Source organism: Clinocottus analis, unplaced genomic scaffold (assembly GCF_023055335.1).
Source record: "Clinocottus analis isolate CAN_PGR_092001 unplaced genomic scaffold, fCliAna1.0.p SCAF_45, whole genome shotgun sequence".
NCBI lineage: Eukaryota > Metazoa > Chordata > Actinopteri > Perciformes > Cottidae > Clinocottus > Clinocottus analis.
The window spans coordinates 30,001-45,000 of record NW_027176202.1 but is presented as its reverse complement, the minus strand read 5'-3'; the positions used below and the strand labels follow the sequence as shown (position 1 = coordinate 45,000).

Genomic DNA, 15,000 nt, shown 5'->3' with positions numbered 1-15,000 from the left:
TGAATGGAAGGTCCAGCGGTGTGGTTGTGTGGCTGTGTGGCTGTGTGGTTGTGCGTGTTTGTCAGCTGCATTCATACGTCTTTGTGCGACGTTAGAGTTTGATAATTATGTGACCTTGGCCTGTTCCTGCTCACTGTGGCGATGCAACAATCTCCTCCTCCTCCTCTTCTTCCTCTTCCTCCTTCCTCCTCCTCTTCTTCTTCGTCATTTTCTTCCTCCTCCTCTTCTTCCTCCTCCTCCTCCTCCTCTTCCTCCTCTCTAACATGTTGGACCTGCTCAGAGACCTGGAGGTCATGTTGACTCCATGAGGATCAATAGAAGCTCTGCTCTTGTTTGAATGAAGAGTCTGAAGGTCTGATGTTCTCCAGCTGCGTCATGGACGGCTCCTCTGCTCCTGGTCTTTGTACAAACATCAGCTAGCTCTGCCTTGTGTGTCCTGCGTTGTGTGTCCTGCGTTGTGTGTCATTAATCCATGGTTCTTGTCTCCAGGTGCTGTGTACCTGGAGGGCGGCCTCACGGAGTCCCGCCAGCTTTTCGGTCGACTGCTTTTCAAAACCGAGGTAACGACAAAGTGTGTCACTGATGCGTCCTCTGCACTCTGTGGTTGTGTGGACAGGTTGTGTGTCCTTCCTGTGGACACACACTGAGTGTGTGTGTGTGTGTGTGTGTGTGTGTGTGTGTGTGTGTGTGTGTGTGTGTGTGTGTGTGTGTGTGTGTGTGTGTGTGCGGACGTGACTTCCTGTGTGAAGCAGGCGCTTCACACCGAGCTCTCGCATCACCGCACGTCAGAGATGAAACAATATCCCTGAGAATATAATGAAGCGGCGTTACGACTCCACTAAATGAAGCGGCGTTACGACTCTATTAAATGAAGCGGCGTTACGACTCCATTAAATGAAGCGGCGTTACGACTCCATTAAATGAAGCGGCATTACGACTCCATTAAATGAAGCGGCGTTACAACTCCACTAAATGAAGCGGCGTTACGACTCCACTAAATGAAGCGGCGTTACGACTCCATTGAATGAAGCGGCGTTACAACTCCACTAAATGAAGCGGCGTTACAACTCCATTGAATGAAGCGGCGTTACGACTCCATTGAATGAAGCGGCGTTACAACTCCACTAAATGAAGCGGCGTTACGACTCCATTGAATGAAGCGGCGTTACAACTCCACTAAATGAAGCGGCGTTACAACTCCATTGAATGAAGCGGCGTTACGACTCCATTGAATGAAGCGGCGTTACAACTCCATTAAATGAAGCGGCGTTACGACTCCATTAAATGAAGCGGCGTTACGACTCCATTGAATGAAGCGGCGTTACGACTCCATTAAATGAAGCGGCGTTACGACTCCATTAAATGAAGCGGCGTTACGACTCCATTGAATGAAGCGGCGTTACGACTCCATTAAATGAAGCGGCGTTACGACTCCATTAAATGAAGCGGCGTTACGACTCCATTAAATGAAGCGGCGTTACGACTCTATTAAATGAAGCGGCGTTACGACTCCATTAAATGAAGCGGCGTTACGACTCTATTAAATGAAGCGGCGTTACGACTCCATTGAATGAAGCGGCGTTACGACTCCATTAAATGAAGCGGCGTTACGACTCCATTGAATGAAGCGGCGTTACGACTCCATTAAATGAAGCGGCGTTACGACTCCATTAAATGAAGCGGCGTTACGACTCCATTGAATGAAGCGGCGTTACGACTCCATTAAATGAAGCGGCGTTACGACTCCATTAAATGAAGCGGCGTTACGACTCCATTAAATGAAGCGGCGTTACGACTCTATTAAATGAAGCGGCGTTACGACTCCATTAAATGAAGCGGCGTTACGACTCCATTAAATGAAGCGGCGTTACGACTCCATTAAATGAAGCGGCGTTACGACTCCATTAAATGAAGCGGCGTTACGACTCCATTAAATGAAGCGGCGTTACGACTCCATTGAATGAAGCGGCGTTACGACTCCATTAAATGAAGCGGCGTTACGACTCCATTAAATGAAGCGGCGTTACGACTCCATTGAATGAAGCGGCGTTACGACTCCACTAAATGAAGCGGCGTTACGACTCCATTAAATGAAGCGGCGTTACGACTCCATTAAATGAAGCGGCGTTACGACTCCACTAAATGAAGCGGCGTTACGACTCCATTAAATGAAGCGGCGTTACGACTCCATTAAATGAAGCGGCGTTACGACTCCATTGAATGAAGCGGCGTTACGACTCCATTAAATGAAGCGGCGTTACGACTCCATTAAATGAAGCGGCGTTACGACTCCATTGAATGAAGCGGCGTTACGACTCCACTAAATGAAGCGGCGTTACGACTCCACTAAATGAAGCGGCGTTACGACTCCACTAAATGAAGCGGCGTTACGACTCCACTAAATGAAGCGGCGTTACGACTCCACTAAATGAAGCGGCGTTACGACTCCACTAAATGAAGCGGCGTTACGACTCCATTGAATGAAGCGGCGTTACGACTCCACTAAATGAAGCGGCGACCCCGCCGGGCGGCTGAGAGAGTTTTGGGAAAGAAATTGCCTGCAAAAAAATCTGAACTATTTTGATGGTAACTATGAACATCCAGCATGATGTGAGCCACATTCCCAAAAAGCCTCCTGGAGCGTCAATAAGACACCTTTTGTAAAGATTAGGACCTAAAGAACCAGAACCTGCAGCAACAATCACAATAACACAAAGTCTTGTCCTGTTAGGAAGGAGCTTCAGTCAAGAAACTGTGTCGTTGGGTTCAGAAATAGAAAAATATGACGTATTTTATGAATGGGGCATGCTGGGACTTAAAATGGGAGCAGGAGGATTTTTCCAGAAGGTTGAAGGGGCCGGGTCCAAAGCGGGAATTCATTGGGGATCATCCCAAAAATATATATGTACAAAATTTGACTGGAACACTTTTTCTTTTTTTATTCACGGTTGAAGGAAAATGTGCTTTTTATTGTCGTTTTATTTACACTTTGATTGACACATTCAAGTTTATTTCCTGAGACATAATAATCCAAAACGAGGACACTGAGACCAAAGTACAGACGTTTGTTTCCAGAAAACAGAAGAGTTCCTCAGTTTGAAGCCGTTACCGGTTATTTAAGAAGCCGTGACGAAGCGGTCTGAGGTGCGTTCCAGTGCACAGCGGTAAGACGGCGGTGAGGTTTGTTTTTTATTGTCGGCCCCGCGGTTAACAAGTTATGGAGGTCGTCGTGGAGTGAAGGTCTTTCCTCGTGTGCTTGGCGAGAGATCCTCTCGTAAAGACCGAGTTTACGAGAAGAGCTGCTGCAACGGATGTTAAAAAACAACACAACATTGTTAAAAAACAACACAACATTTCCATCGAGTGAGCTTACTGTGAAGAGCAGCAGGTGGAGGACGAGGCCTTCCTCTTCTCATGCAGAAGGGAAGCGTGTCAGTGGGTACGAAGAAGAGATACTGCTGTTATTCAGGTAGTGTCATCACCTGTGGGGGGGGGGGGGTCCAGATGGAGCGATCACAGAGGAGATGGAGGCTAATAGTAGCGTTAGCATGTTCCATGAGCACACAGCGGATACGGAGTGGGATCTGAGAGGACCTCCATCACAGCTGCATCGCGGGTCTGACGCCAGTGGTGGAGGAAGAAGACATCAGCTCTCCTGTCCGTCCTCCTTCCTTCTCCTCCTCTCTTCTCAGCTTCTTCTGGGAGAGTTCCTCCCTGTGAAGCGTCGTGTGAACACATTGTTGAGCAGAAGAGCCGACGCGACTTCATCAGGATCACAAACAGGAGGAGCAACGTTTGAATAGGAACCATTTGCTCATACTGGGGATGGGGGCGTGGTCAGCGGTGGGGGCGTGGTCAGCGGTGGGGGCGTGGTCAGCGGTGGGGGCGTGGTCAGCGGTGGGGGCGTGGTCAGCGGTGGGGGCGTGGTCAGCGGTAGGAGGGGAAGAGCAGGTTGGAGAGAAAGACAACTTCAACTTATCTGAGATCTTTTTTTTGGAGCCCCCCCCCCCCCCCCCCACCTCTCCCCTCCTCCCCTCTCCGCCTGCTGAATCCTCCTGATGGCTGCTCTGTCATACAAAGCTGAGAGTGGACAGATGGCCTCTCACCAGAAAGCAAGCCAGACCCCAGTCGGGTGGTCCGATGGGCTGTGTGTGTGTGTGTGTGTGTGTGTGTGTGTGTGTGTATTTCTAGCAGCACTTCACAGTCTTCCCACCAGCTAAAGAGAGGCAGCGCCAACAGTTTGTTACACGTTCTTTATCTTTTTCTTTCTCCCGTTTTGTCGGAGCGGCGTTCCATCGATCGAGCCCTCAGCCTCCGTCAGCTGTCTGTAACAACGGGACGCTGGCTGGTGTGTGTGTGTGTGTGTGTGTGTGTGTGTGTGTGTGTGTGTGTGTGTGTCCCTCCCTCTCTCACACACCAGGATGTCATCCCCCCCGGCAGATGTTTTGCTCCGGTCCTCCTCGTGACAAGTCAACACAAAAAGCTCCTCAACTCTGGAGGTAGAATTCTGAATTGACTCCCTGAGACAAAAGCACGCATCATCTCCACCTCAAGACCTCCAGGAACAAACACGAGGCCCGAGTTCAGTTTTTTGTACTTTTGTACGACCCCTCCCCCCTCCCCCCCCTCTTCTCTTTCTGCGATGCTGTAATTGATGCAGCATTCATGGAGCGCAACAGTTATTTCTGTCCCCCTCCACACATCACCTTCTCGCTGGCGCCGGTTTTCCCAAACGACGGCGTGCTCCCGCCGCGCGGATGGAATGCACACACACACACACACACACACACACACACACACGCCTGGAGGAAACAATAGATGCTAATTTGCTAATGATGTTATTGCGCAGGTTACCAAAGCGCCAGCATGGAGACAGACAGTCTTCCTCTGCAGGCGGAGCGGCTCCACTGCTTCCCGTCCTGGACGCCGCCGCCGCTGCAGGGAGGAATGAAAGGAGGGATGACGACGCCTCCTCTTGGAGGCAGCGATCATCATCATGACGACCTCGCCGGTGAAGCCGCGGGCGAGTCCGTCGGGCCGCTATTAACGCCGCTGTGACAACAGGGGAGGATCGCTGTTGGCGTCGCAGCAGTTCCTCCCTGGTGGTCGCAGCGCTAAAATAAGATTTAATGCAAGAATAGAGGGAGGCAGTTTAGGGGCTGGAGAGGTGGCGTCAAGCTCGTGCTGCTTGACACTGATGCTCCTCTGATGCTGCTGGAAGCCAGTTTGAACTGCGTTTGATCCTGTGATGTCATCAGCTGGCCTTTGCGCGCTCGTCCAGGTGAAAGGATGATTGCCGACGCCCTCTCCAGCTCCAGATCCCAGCTGATCTACACACACACACACACACACACACAGAGATTACTTGTTGGCGAGCATTGCAGAGAACAAGCGGTTCCCTTCGCTGACCTTTGCCCTGTTCCTGTCCTGCGTTGGTACGATGTGCGGTTTGTTGGCTTTGTGCAGAAATGTGCAGTTGGTCTGGAGAATGAATTCATGAGCACATTCCCTTCTTTCTCTCTCCGTCCGATGTTTTCCTTCCCACGTAGAGGGAAGCACGCCCACATGTCAGGCCGAGGATACGTTTGTCTTTCAGCGATGACTTCTTGTTATGTTTTAGAACGTATAAACCCGACACTTCCTGCTTCTGCCGCTTCAAACATTCAAAGAAAACGTGTTTTTTCTCCAGCTAATTCTGCAGAGCTTTGAACAAACAGTGATAAGAGTCTGTGAATAGTGCAGCGAGGAAGAGTAAGGAGCCGATCACACCAGACACGACTCTAAAAAACGCGTTGCTAGCAAAACCATTGTTTCCCTGAGTACGGCGCCTTTCATGCGCGCTTTTTAAACGCTGCGCGGCGCGTTTTTCTAGCGTTTTTTCAGCGCATTTAAAAGTTAAAATATAACTTTTAAGCGCAAAGCGCAGAGTCGCGCAGCTCGTCACTGTCACGCTCGGCCCCGGCAGCCAATGGGATCAAGCAGGAGGCGGGATTTATTCCTTCCTGGTTTCATGTGGTGTGAATAGCGGGGAATTCCAAAGCAAATGGAAACCTCCGACAAGACACTAATATTATTTAATTACAAAGAGTTTTACAATTCTAGATGAAAACACGACTCTGCTGCTCAGAAGACGCTCAAGCTGCTCAGCCCAAAGCACGACTGGACGCTCTCGTCATCCAGACACAACTCGCGGATACGTATTCATCAGACTCTTTCAAAAAAAATGGAAAAAAACGCCCGGTGCGATTTTGTCAAGGCGTTTTTTAAGCGGCTGCGCTTTAAAAAGTGTAACGTACACTTTCCTCACGATGAATTTATAGGGAACAAAACTGTGTTCACCGCCTGTGTGTGTGTGTGTGTGTGTTGTGTGTGTGTTGTGTTAGTGTAGACAGGAGGGTGGGAATCACCAGAGATCCCACGATACGATATTATCACCATACTGAAGTCCCGATACAATATTATCGTGATACTGCGATACGCTGAGTATTTCGATGTACTGCGATTTCCAACCGCAACTTGTCCCCAAAGGAAAACGTCGTCAACAAAAAAACATTGATTTTATTATTCCAGGACCAAAAGGTTTGGAATTGATTAAATAAAAGATCGATATACTCGTCTTTTGCGTATCGACACATTATCGCCACGCAACATATCATACATGACACACGGACACGGTTGGCATTTAAACCAGAACCAACTCGCCGCTCTTCTTCCTCACGCGCCCAGTAGCCCCTCCCCCTTCCACACACTAACAGGTGCATCCATCAGCCCGTTAGCGGGGTGTTCAATATGAAAATGAGAAGTAATGCGAGGGCACGTCCAGCGGCTGCTCCGCCCACGCGGTGAAAGGCGCTCTTCACCTGGACCATGAACCAGGTGTTGGTCTTCCCCAAAGAGTTCCTGTGTTGTCCTCGTGTGGAAGATCACCTTGACGCTCTGGCAGGGAGAAGGAGAAAAGGCTTCATGCTGCTATCGATCGTCTCGTATCGACTCCTCTGCCGCTGCTCGATGGGTTGATTGGCAGCCTGGAGCTCCACAGCAATTTGTCGAGAGGCGCTGGACCTCGTCGGAGGAGAGCGCCGTGATGTCCCATCACGGCGCTGGAGAGCGCCGGGTTGAGCTGCAGCGGCGAGCGGCGCCTCGTTCCCTCCGGGGTTATGACTGAGGGGGGGTTAGGATGGAGAGAATGAGAGGGACGGAGGGAGGGCGGGAGAGTTGGAGCAGCTTCAACCATGAGCCTCCATCATGAGCCAGAGACACTTGTGTACACTCCTCTTCATCATCCTCTTTTTTGGGGTTCCTTGTTCTTCATCATCCTCTTCTTCTCTTCTTTGGGGTTCCTTGTTCTTCATCATCCTCTTCTTTGGGGTTCCTTGTTCTTCATCCTCCTCCTCTTCTCTTCTTTGGGGTTCCTTGTTCTTCATCATCCTCTTCTTTGGGGTTCCTTGTTCTTCATCATCCTCTTCTTCTCTTCTTTGGGGTTCCTTGTTCTTCATCATCCTCTTCTTTGGGGTTCCTTGTTCTTCATCCTCCTCTTCTTCTCTTCTTTGGGGTTCCTTGTTCTTCATCATCCTCTTCTTTGGGGTTCCTTGTTCTTCATCCTCCTCTTCTTCTCTTCTTTGGGGTTCCTTGTTCTTCATCATCCTCCTCCTCGGCTGTTGTCACCGGGCAGAGTCGAGCAAATCGGGGATAAAAAAATGAAGAAGTGGAAGCGTTCCCTCAAATGTATTTATTGACCTCCATCATGAATGTTTCATGTGGCGCTCAGGGCGATGTGCTGCACAGCTGGGTGGAGAGGAGACGAGGCGCCCATTTGCTGACCCCCCCCCCCCCCTCCTCTCCGCCGTGGGCTAGTGCCGCATCTTAAAGGTTTATCTGCTTGAACCTCTTTAAACACCTGAGTGATGCTGTACTTTACCTCCACTCCTCCATCCCGCCATGACTCACCGCGACACCTCGGGCAACACGCCTCTGACGCCGATGGCCTTGGCGACCACTTGAGAGACACATCTTCTATCCCTTTACCCCCATCCCTTTACCCCCCATCCCTTTACCTCCATCCCTTTACCCCCCATCCCTTTACATCCATCCCTTTACCCTCCATCCCTTTACCTCCATCCCTTTACCTCCATCCCTTTACCTCCATCCCTTTACCCCCATCCCTTTACCCCCCATCCCTTTACCCCCATCCCTTTACCTCCATCCCTTTACCTCCATCCCTTTACCTCCATCCCTTTACCCCCCATCCCTTTACCTCCATCCCTTTACCCGCCATCCCTTTACCTCCATCCCTTATCCTCCATCCCTTTATCCTCCATCCCTTTACCCTCCATCCCTTTACCCTCCATCCCTTTACCCCCATCCTTTACCTCCATCCCTTTACCCCCATCCCTTTACCCTCCATCCCTTTACCCTCTATCCCTTTACCCCCCATCCCTTTACCCCCCATCCCTTTACCCCCCATCCCTTTACCCCCATCCCTTTACCCCCATCCCTTTACCCCCATCCCTTTACCTCCATCCCTTTACCCTCCATCCCTTTACCTCCATCCCTTTACCCCCCATCCCTTTACCCCCCATCCCTTTACCTCCATCCCTTTACCTCCATCCCTTTACCCTCCATCCCTTCACCCTCCATCCCTTTACCCCCCATCCCTTTACCCCCATCCTTTACCCTCCCATCCCTTTACCTCCATCCCTTTACCCTCCATCCCTTTACCCCCATCCCTTTACCTCCATCCCTTTACCCCCCATCCCTTTACCCCCCATCCCTTTACCTCCATCCCTTTACCCCCCATCCCTTTACCCCCCATCCCTTTACCCCCCATCCCTTTACCTCCATCCCTTTACCCCCCAACCCTTTACCTCCATCCCTTTACCCTCCATCCCTTTACCCCCCATCCCTTTACCCCCATCCCTTTACCCCCCATCCCTTTACCCCCATCCCTTTACCCCCCATCCCTTTACCTCCATCCCTTTACCTCCATCCCTTTACCCTCCATCCCTTCACCCTCCATCCCTTTACCCCCCATCCCTTTACCCCCATCCCTTTACCCTCCCATCCCTTTACCTCCATCCCTTTACCCTCCATCCCTTTACCCCCATCCCTTTACCTCCATCCCTTTACCCCCCATCCCTTTACCCCCCATCCCTTTACCTCCATCCCTTTACCCCCCATCCCTTTACCCCCCATCCCTTTACCCCCCATCCCTTTACCTCCATCCCTTTACCCCCCAACCCTTTACCTCCATCCCTTTACCCTCCATCCCTTTACCCCCCATCCCTTTACCCCCATCCCTTTACCCCCCATCCCTTTACCCCCCATCCCTTTACCCCCCATCCCTTTACCTCCATCCCTTTACCCCCCATCCCTTTACCCCCCATCCCTTTACCCCCCATCCCTTTACCCTCCATCCCTTTACCCCCCATCCCTTTACCCCCATCCCTTTACCCCCCATCCCTTTACCCCCCATCCCTTTACCCTCCATCCCTTTACCCCCCATCCCTTTACCCCCATCCCTTTACCCCCCATCCCTTTACCCCCATCCCTTTACCCCCCATCCCTTTACCCCCCATCCCTTTACCCTCCATCCCTTTACCCCCCATCCCTTTACCCCCATCCCTTTACCCCCCATCCCTTTACCCCCCATCCCTTTACCCCCCATCCCTTTACCCCCCATCCCTTTACCTCCATCCCTTTACCCCCCATCCCTTTACCCCCCATCCCTTTACCCCCATCCCTTTACCCCCCCCCCCCCCTCCCGTTGATGACAATAAGTCAATATTGTGTTTCAGCTGGTTTTCTGTCTCCAAAGTGGCCACAAATGAATGAATGAATGAATGAATGAATGAATGAATGAATGAATGACTGGCTCTCTGTGGAAGCCGGTGGACCAGTACAGGACATGAATAAATAATCTGAACATGAACGCGTTTCCCAGACTTTCATCATCGTCAGCACTTCAATGCTGAAGGTGTGAGGGATGAAAAGGTTTTGTCTCTTTCATATGAACCAGAATAAAGTGTGTTGTTCCTCTCAGCTGTCAGGAATGCGTCTTAGCTTCAGTCTTCATATGTTCAGTTGTACTGATAGATATAAATACATGCAGCTAGTTTACATGCAAAGGTTTGAGCAGTGTGTGAACACAATACCAGTCTGCTGATAATGCAGCGAGGAAGAGTAAAGAGTGAAATCCTCTTTTATCAGGATGAGTTTAAGGGACGAGCTCTTTGCACTGATCATGTGACGCGTCAGCAGACGCTGTGCACTGATCATGTGACGCGTCAGCAGACGCTGAGGGAAATGCTGCTTGTGTCTTTCCGGTCGTGTCGGTGGATCTATTGTTGCTTCAAAACTGTATGGTCTGTTTTTCACTTGTTTTAACTTTCTTGAGGTATATTGTGTTTTTGTCTCAGAGGACTTTCAATATGTTTCTCTGTCTATTTTTGGTTTATTTGACTGTAATTAACCCGACAGGCGAAAAAGCCTCACTTTGTATCAGTGGAGCTGTTCTCAGCTGCCGCCACATTAAAATACACCTCATTCACACACGTTGTGTGTTTCTGAAGCAAAGGAGTCCTGGAAGCTTTGATTACTACTTCTAATGATTACTACTTCTAATGAGTACTACTTCTAATGAGTACTACTTCTAATGAGTACTACTTCTAATACTCTATTTCTGTCTCCTCAGGGCCTCCAGGAGGTCTGGCTCAACTACCCTCCTCACCCCCTGCAGGTCGGTGCGCCTCTGCTGCTCACTCTGGGCTCATTACACGTGTGTGTGTGTGTGTGTGTGCGTGTGTGCGTGTGTGCGTGTGTGCGTGTGTGCGTGTGTGCGTGTGTGCGCGTGTGCGCGTGTGCGTGTGTGTGTGTGTGTGTGTGTGTGCTGCTTCAGAATAACCTCTGCAGTGTCTTTTCCTGGAGCTGCACAGTGGAGGCACCTGGTCAGGGTGGAGCCCCCGAGGGGGGGGGGAGGGTATTATTACCCCAACGTGTCTGCGGCGTCTCCTCTGGGTGCCCCCCACCCCCGACCTTCTTGTCTCCAGACGATAGAATCTGAGCTACAAAAACATCTTGCCGTTCATTATTTATTTAATTATTAATTCCATAATTGATGAAAGCCTCCAGGAGGTTTACACTGAAACATGAAGTCCAACACTGAGAAGTAACACGGTGCCAATAACACCTCCTATCATCCTCTTCCTCCTGCACCCATGACGAGGATGAACGAGGGGGAGGAAGGGGAGGAGGAGGAGAAGGAGGAGGAGGAGAAGGAAGGGGTGGAGGAAGGGGAGGAGGAGGAGAAGGAAGGGGAGGAGGAGGAGAAGGAAGGGGAGGAGGAAGAGGAGGAGGAGGAGGGTGGAACACGAGCCCCCTGAGTGACCTCGCCTCTGATTCTGCGTTCGGTCTGCACGGAGCTGAAAGTGAAGCTTTGAAGGCGTTTTCAAAAGTGTTTTATTTTTTCCCATTACTGCTGTTGAGTTTTTATTCCCCCCCTTCACCTCCTCCTCCTCCTCCCTGCTCCTCCTCCTCCCCCCTTCACCTCCTCCTCCTCCTCCCTGCTCCTCCTCCTCCTCCTCCTCCTCCCCTTTCACCTCCTCCTCCTCCTCTTCCTCCCCTTTCACCTCCTCCTCCTCCACTTCCTCTTCCCTCCTCCTCCTTCACCTCCTCCTCCACCTCCTCTTCCCTCCTCCCCCCTTCACCACCTCCTCCCCCCGTTTGAAGCTGGCTGCTGGCCGCTCCCCTGAAGGAAGCAAGTGTCTGAGTGCTGAACTCGTCAGATGCCGTTAGTTGTGAAGTCTGACATTTAAACGCCTTTCGTTAATTAACACACAGAGAGAGAGAGAGAGAGAGAGGGAGAGAGGGAGAGAGGGAGAGGGAGGGAGGGAGGGAGGGAGGGAGAGAGAGGGAGAGAGAGAGAGAGGGAGAGGGAGGGAGGGAGGGAGGGAGGGAGAGAGAGAGAGAGAGAGAGGGGGAGGGAGGGAGGGAGGGAGGGAGGGAGGGGGAGAGAGAGAGAGAGAGGCAGAAATGAAATGTTTCTTCTTCTTTTTCTGGACATATTGGAAGATGGAACCATGACATTACCGGCAGCTCTCCAATTAAAATGCCCGGTTTAAAAGCTGCGTGTCGGCTCCGTGCGGTGGCTTAACAGGAGACTGAAAAGATGTTTACTCGTCATTTTATTTACGAAAACACAAGGAAAGAAGATGCTTCAGAGAAAGAAGATGCTTCAGAGAAGCATTTAGAAACAGCTGATTTGTAAAGACTCACTGTCTCCATCTGAGTCTAAATGTTCGTAGGAACGTCTTTTTCTTGAGTTATTGAACACAACAACCTCCAATCACTTGTCGGCGGGTAAATCACTATTTATAGCTAGAAGACTTTATTTTGTAAAGTGTACTTCCTGCGGGTCAGAGCATGTTCTCACTGCAGCTGCACAAAAGAAGCTTAAACCCACAATTCACAAATTGGCAAATATTCCAAACCGTCTTTCTATGGACGCAGTGATATATTTCCCAGATGCCCCGGTCCTTTCCCGCCATAGCCATGAGAGCTCTTCAGACTCTTGACAATAACACAACGTTCTGACCTTTTGACATCGGTTTCTGCATTTTTAATGGTTTGGCTGTGTTAGACCCTCAAGGTATAAAATCCTCTATGAGATTTTTTATTTATTTTTTCCTGCAAGAGCCACAAATGAACTCCGTATTATTTGACCTTGAATTCCCTCCTATGTTCTCGATGACGTGCTTTTTCTGTGAAGAAGACGTTTGACTAGCTAGTCAAATGTCCGCTTAGCGGCGCCACGTTTAATGTCACCGAACCAGCGTTTGTGCTCTCGTCGTACATCTCAACATCTGAACATCTCAGGAAGGCCTCGAGGCCTTTCTGCCATCACGGCACAAACACGTCCACCTGGATGAACGCATGAGCTTTAAGCGGCCAAAAGGTCAAGGTCATCGCGACCTCACGCCCCGCCCTCGTGAACTCGACTCCTCGAAGGCCCATCGAGTTGATAAAGATATTACAAACCCTTTCACCTAAATAAAGATATTACAAACCCTTTCACCTAAATAAAGATATTACAAACCCTTTCACCTAAATAAAGATATTACAAACCCTTTAATAGGGGAAACTTGAAGAAGCTTCATAGACACATGGTGTATAATAAGTAGTATACACATGGTACATATGGGTAGTATACACATGGTACATATGGGTAGTATACACATGGTACATATGGGTAGTATACACATGGTACATATGGGTAGTATACACATGGTACATATGGGTAGTATACACATGGTACATATGAGTAGTATACACATGGTACATATGGGTAGTATACACATGGTACACATGGGTAGTATACACATGGTACATATGAGTAGTATACACATGGTACACATGGGTAGTATACACATGGTACATATGGGTAGTATACACATGGTACATATGGGTAGTATACACATGGTACATATGGGTAGTATACACATGGTACATATGGGTAGTATACACATGGTACACAGTCCACATAGTCAGAATGAGCTGCTCTTTGTGACCTCATAGCTAGAGGATCTAAAAGCTGAGCCGTTCACACACGTCTCAGAGTGATGGAGGAGTGATGGAGTGATGGAGGAGTGATGGAGGAGTGATGGCGTGATGGAGGAGTGATGGAGGAGTGATGGAGGAGTGATGGAGGAGTGATGGCGTGATGAAGGAGTGGAGGAGTGATGGAGGTAGCCGGCGGTGGAGGCGCTAACCTCTCCACCTGTCTCCTGGTGCAGGTGCAGGAGCCTCAGACGGACCGGCAGCTGATCGAGACGTCGCCCGTCCTGCAGAAGCTCACCAGCTTCGAGGACTCCATCGGGACTCTGTTCACACATGTGCGTCTTCTGGCCCGAGCCTTCACCCTGAGGACCGTGGGCTTCAACCACCTCACCCTGTGAGTACGGCCGGCGTGTGTGTGCGTGTGTGTGTGTGTGTGTGTGTGTGTGTGTGTGTGTGTGTGTGTGTGTGTGTGCATAATGGAGTTACAGCCAATTAAAATGCAAAGTGAGGCGCACACACGGCCAGATGTAATTTGCAGGATGCTGCAGCAGAAGTATCCCGGCTCTGTGTGTTCCCTTCAGAAGGTGATGAGGCATGATGCGTTATCATATATAATATGATCGCAGACGCCGGGAGCTCCGTCATACGTGGAGCATTTTAAATGTGAAAGCCTGTTGTGGATGTCTCCTCCTACACCATCATTATCTTTCCCTCCTGCCGCGTACACATCTTCCCTCGCCGTGTGTGGAAGCCATCTCTTGAATGTCACGTCCAAAGAGCCTCGGTGGAAGAGGGAGGGGCTCAGGATGTAACCGAGGGAGGACGGAGTCTCAGGTGTGTGAGGTCTGCTTCTACCTGCGGGGCCGCAGCCCAGGTGCCTCGTGGGAAACGGGAACCATGAAAGAAGATTCTCCTCCGTTCCCTGCAGCCTCTTGCTTTCCCTCGCTGTCGCGCTTCAGCCCACCTGGATTCTCACTTCCATCAGCTTGTAGTCCAGATTGAAGTCAGACGACCGCAGTAAACTTTTGGTTTTGTGTTTTTTAATTGTCGCGTTGCCGCGGCGACTTTGGAAAATGTTTTTTCTTTTCCCTTCTCAACCTGGACATTTGTTCAATAGCCAGTAAAGTTTTAAATTGATTGGACGAGACGCCGGCTTGTTTGTTACAAACATGTCATCGTTGTGTAGCTGCGGATTGCTCATTAATACAGAGCATAGTGTTCCTCTCCTCTTCGTCCTCCTCCTCCGCCTCTTCGTCCTCCTGCTCCTCCTCTTCCTCCTCCTCTTCGTCCTCGTCCTTCTCCTCCTCCTCTTCCTCTTCCTCCTCCTCCATCCTCCATCTCGCTCCAATTTGAGGAGTTTCAGTGCTTTACAACGCAACACAAAGGTGACACAAGCGCTCTGTAATCGTTTGGATTTCACCACAAGGACATTGCTGTGTGTGTGTGTGT

General features: G+C 50.3%; 1 protein-coding gene across 1 annotated transcript in view; it reads left to right on the top strand.

Moving 5' to 3' along the window:
• drosha (drosha ribonuclease III) overlaps positions 1-15,000 on the top strand; it is a 73,572-nt gene that overhangs the window by 42,512 nt on the left and 16,060 nt on the right. The window contains exons 22-24 of the mRNA XM_068599326.1: positions 490-560; positions 10,691-10,735; positions 13,788-13,945. Of these exons, the coding sequence (XP_068455427.1) occupies positions 490-560; positions 10,691-10,735; positions 13,788-13,945 (274 nt within the window). The remainder of the gene's footprint in view (positions 1-489; positions 561-10,690; positions 10,736-13,787; positions 13,946-15,000) is intronic.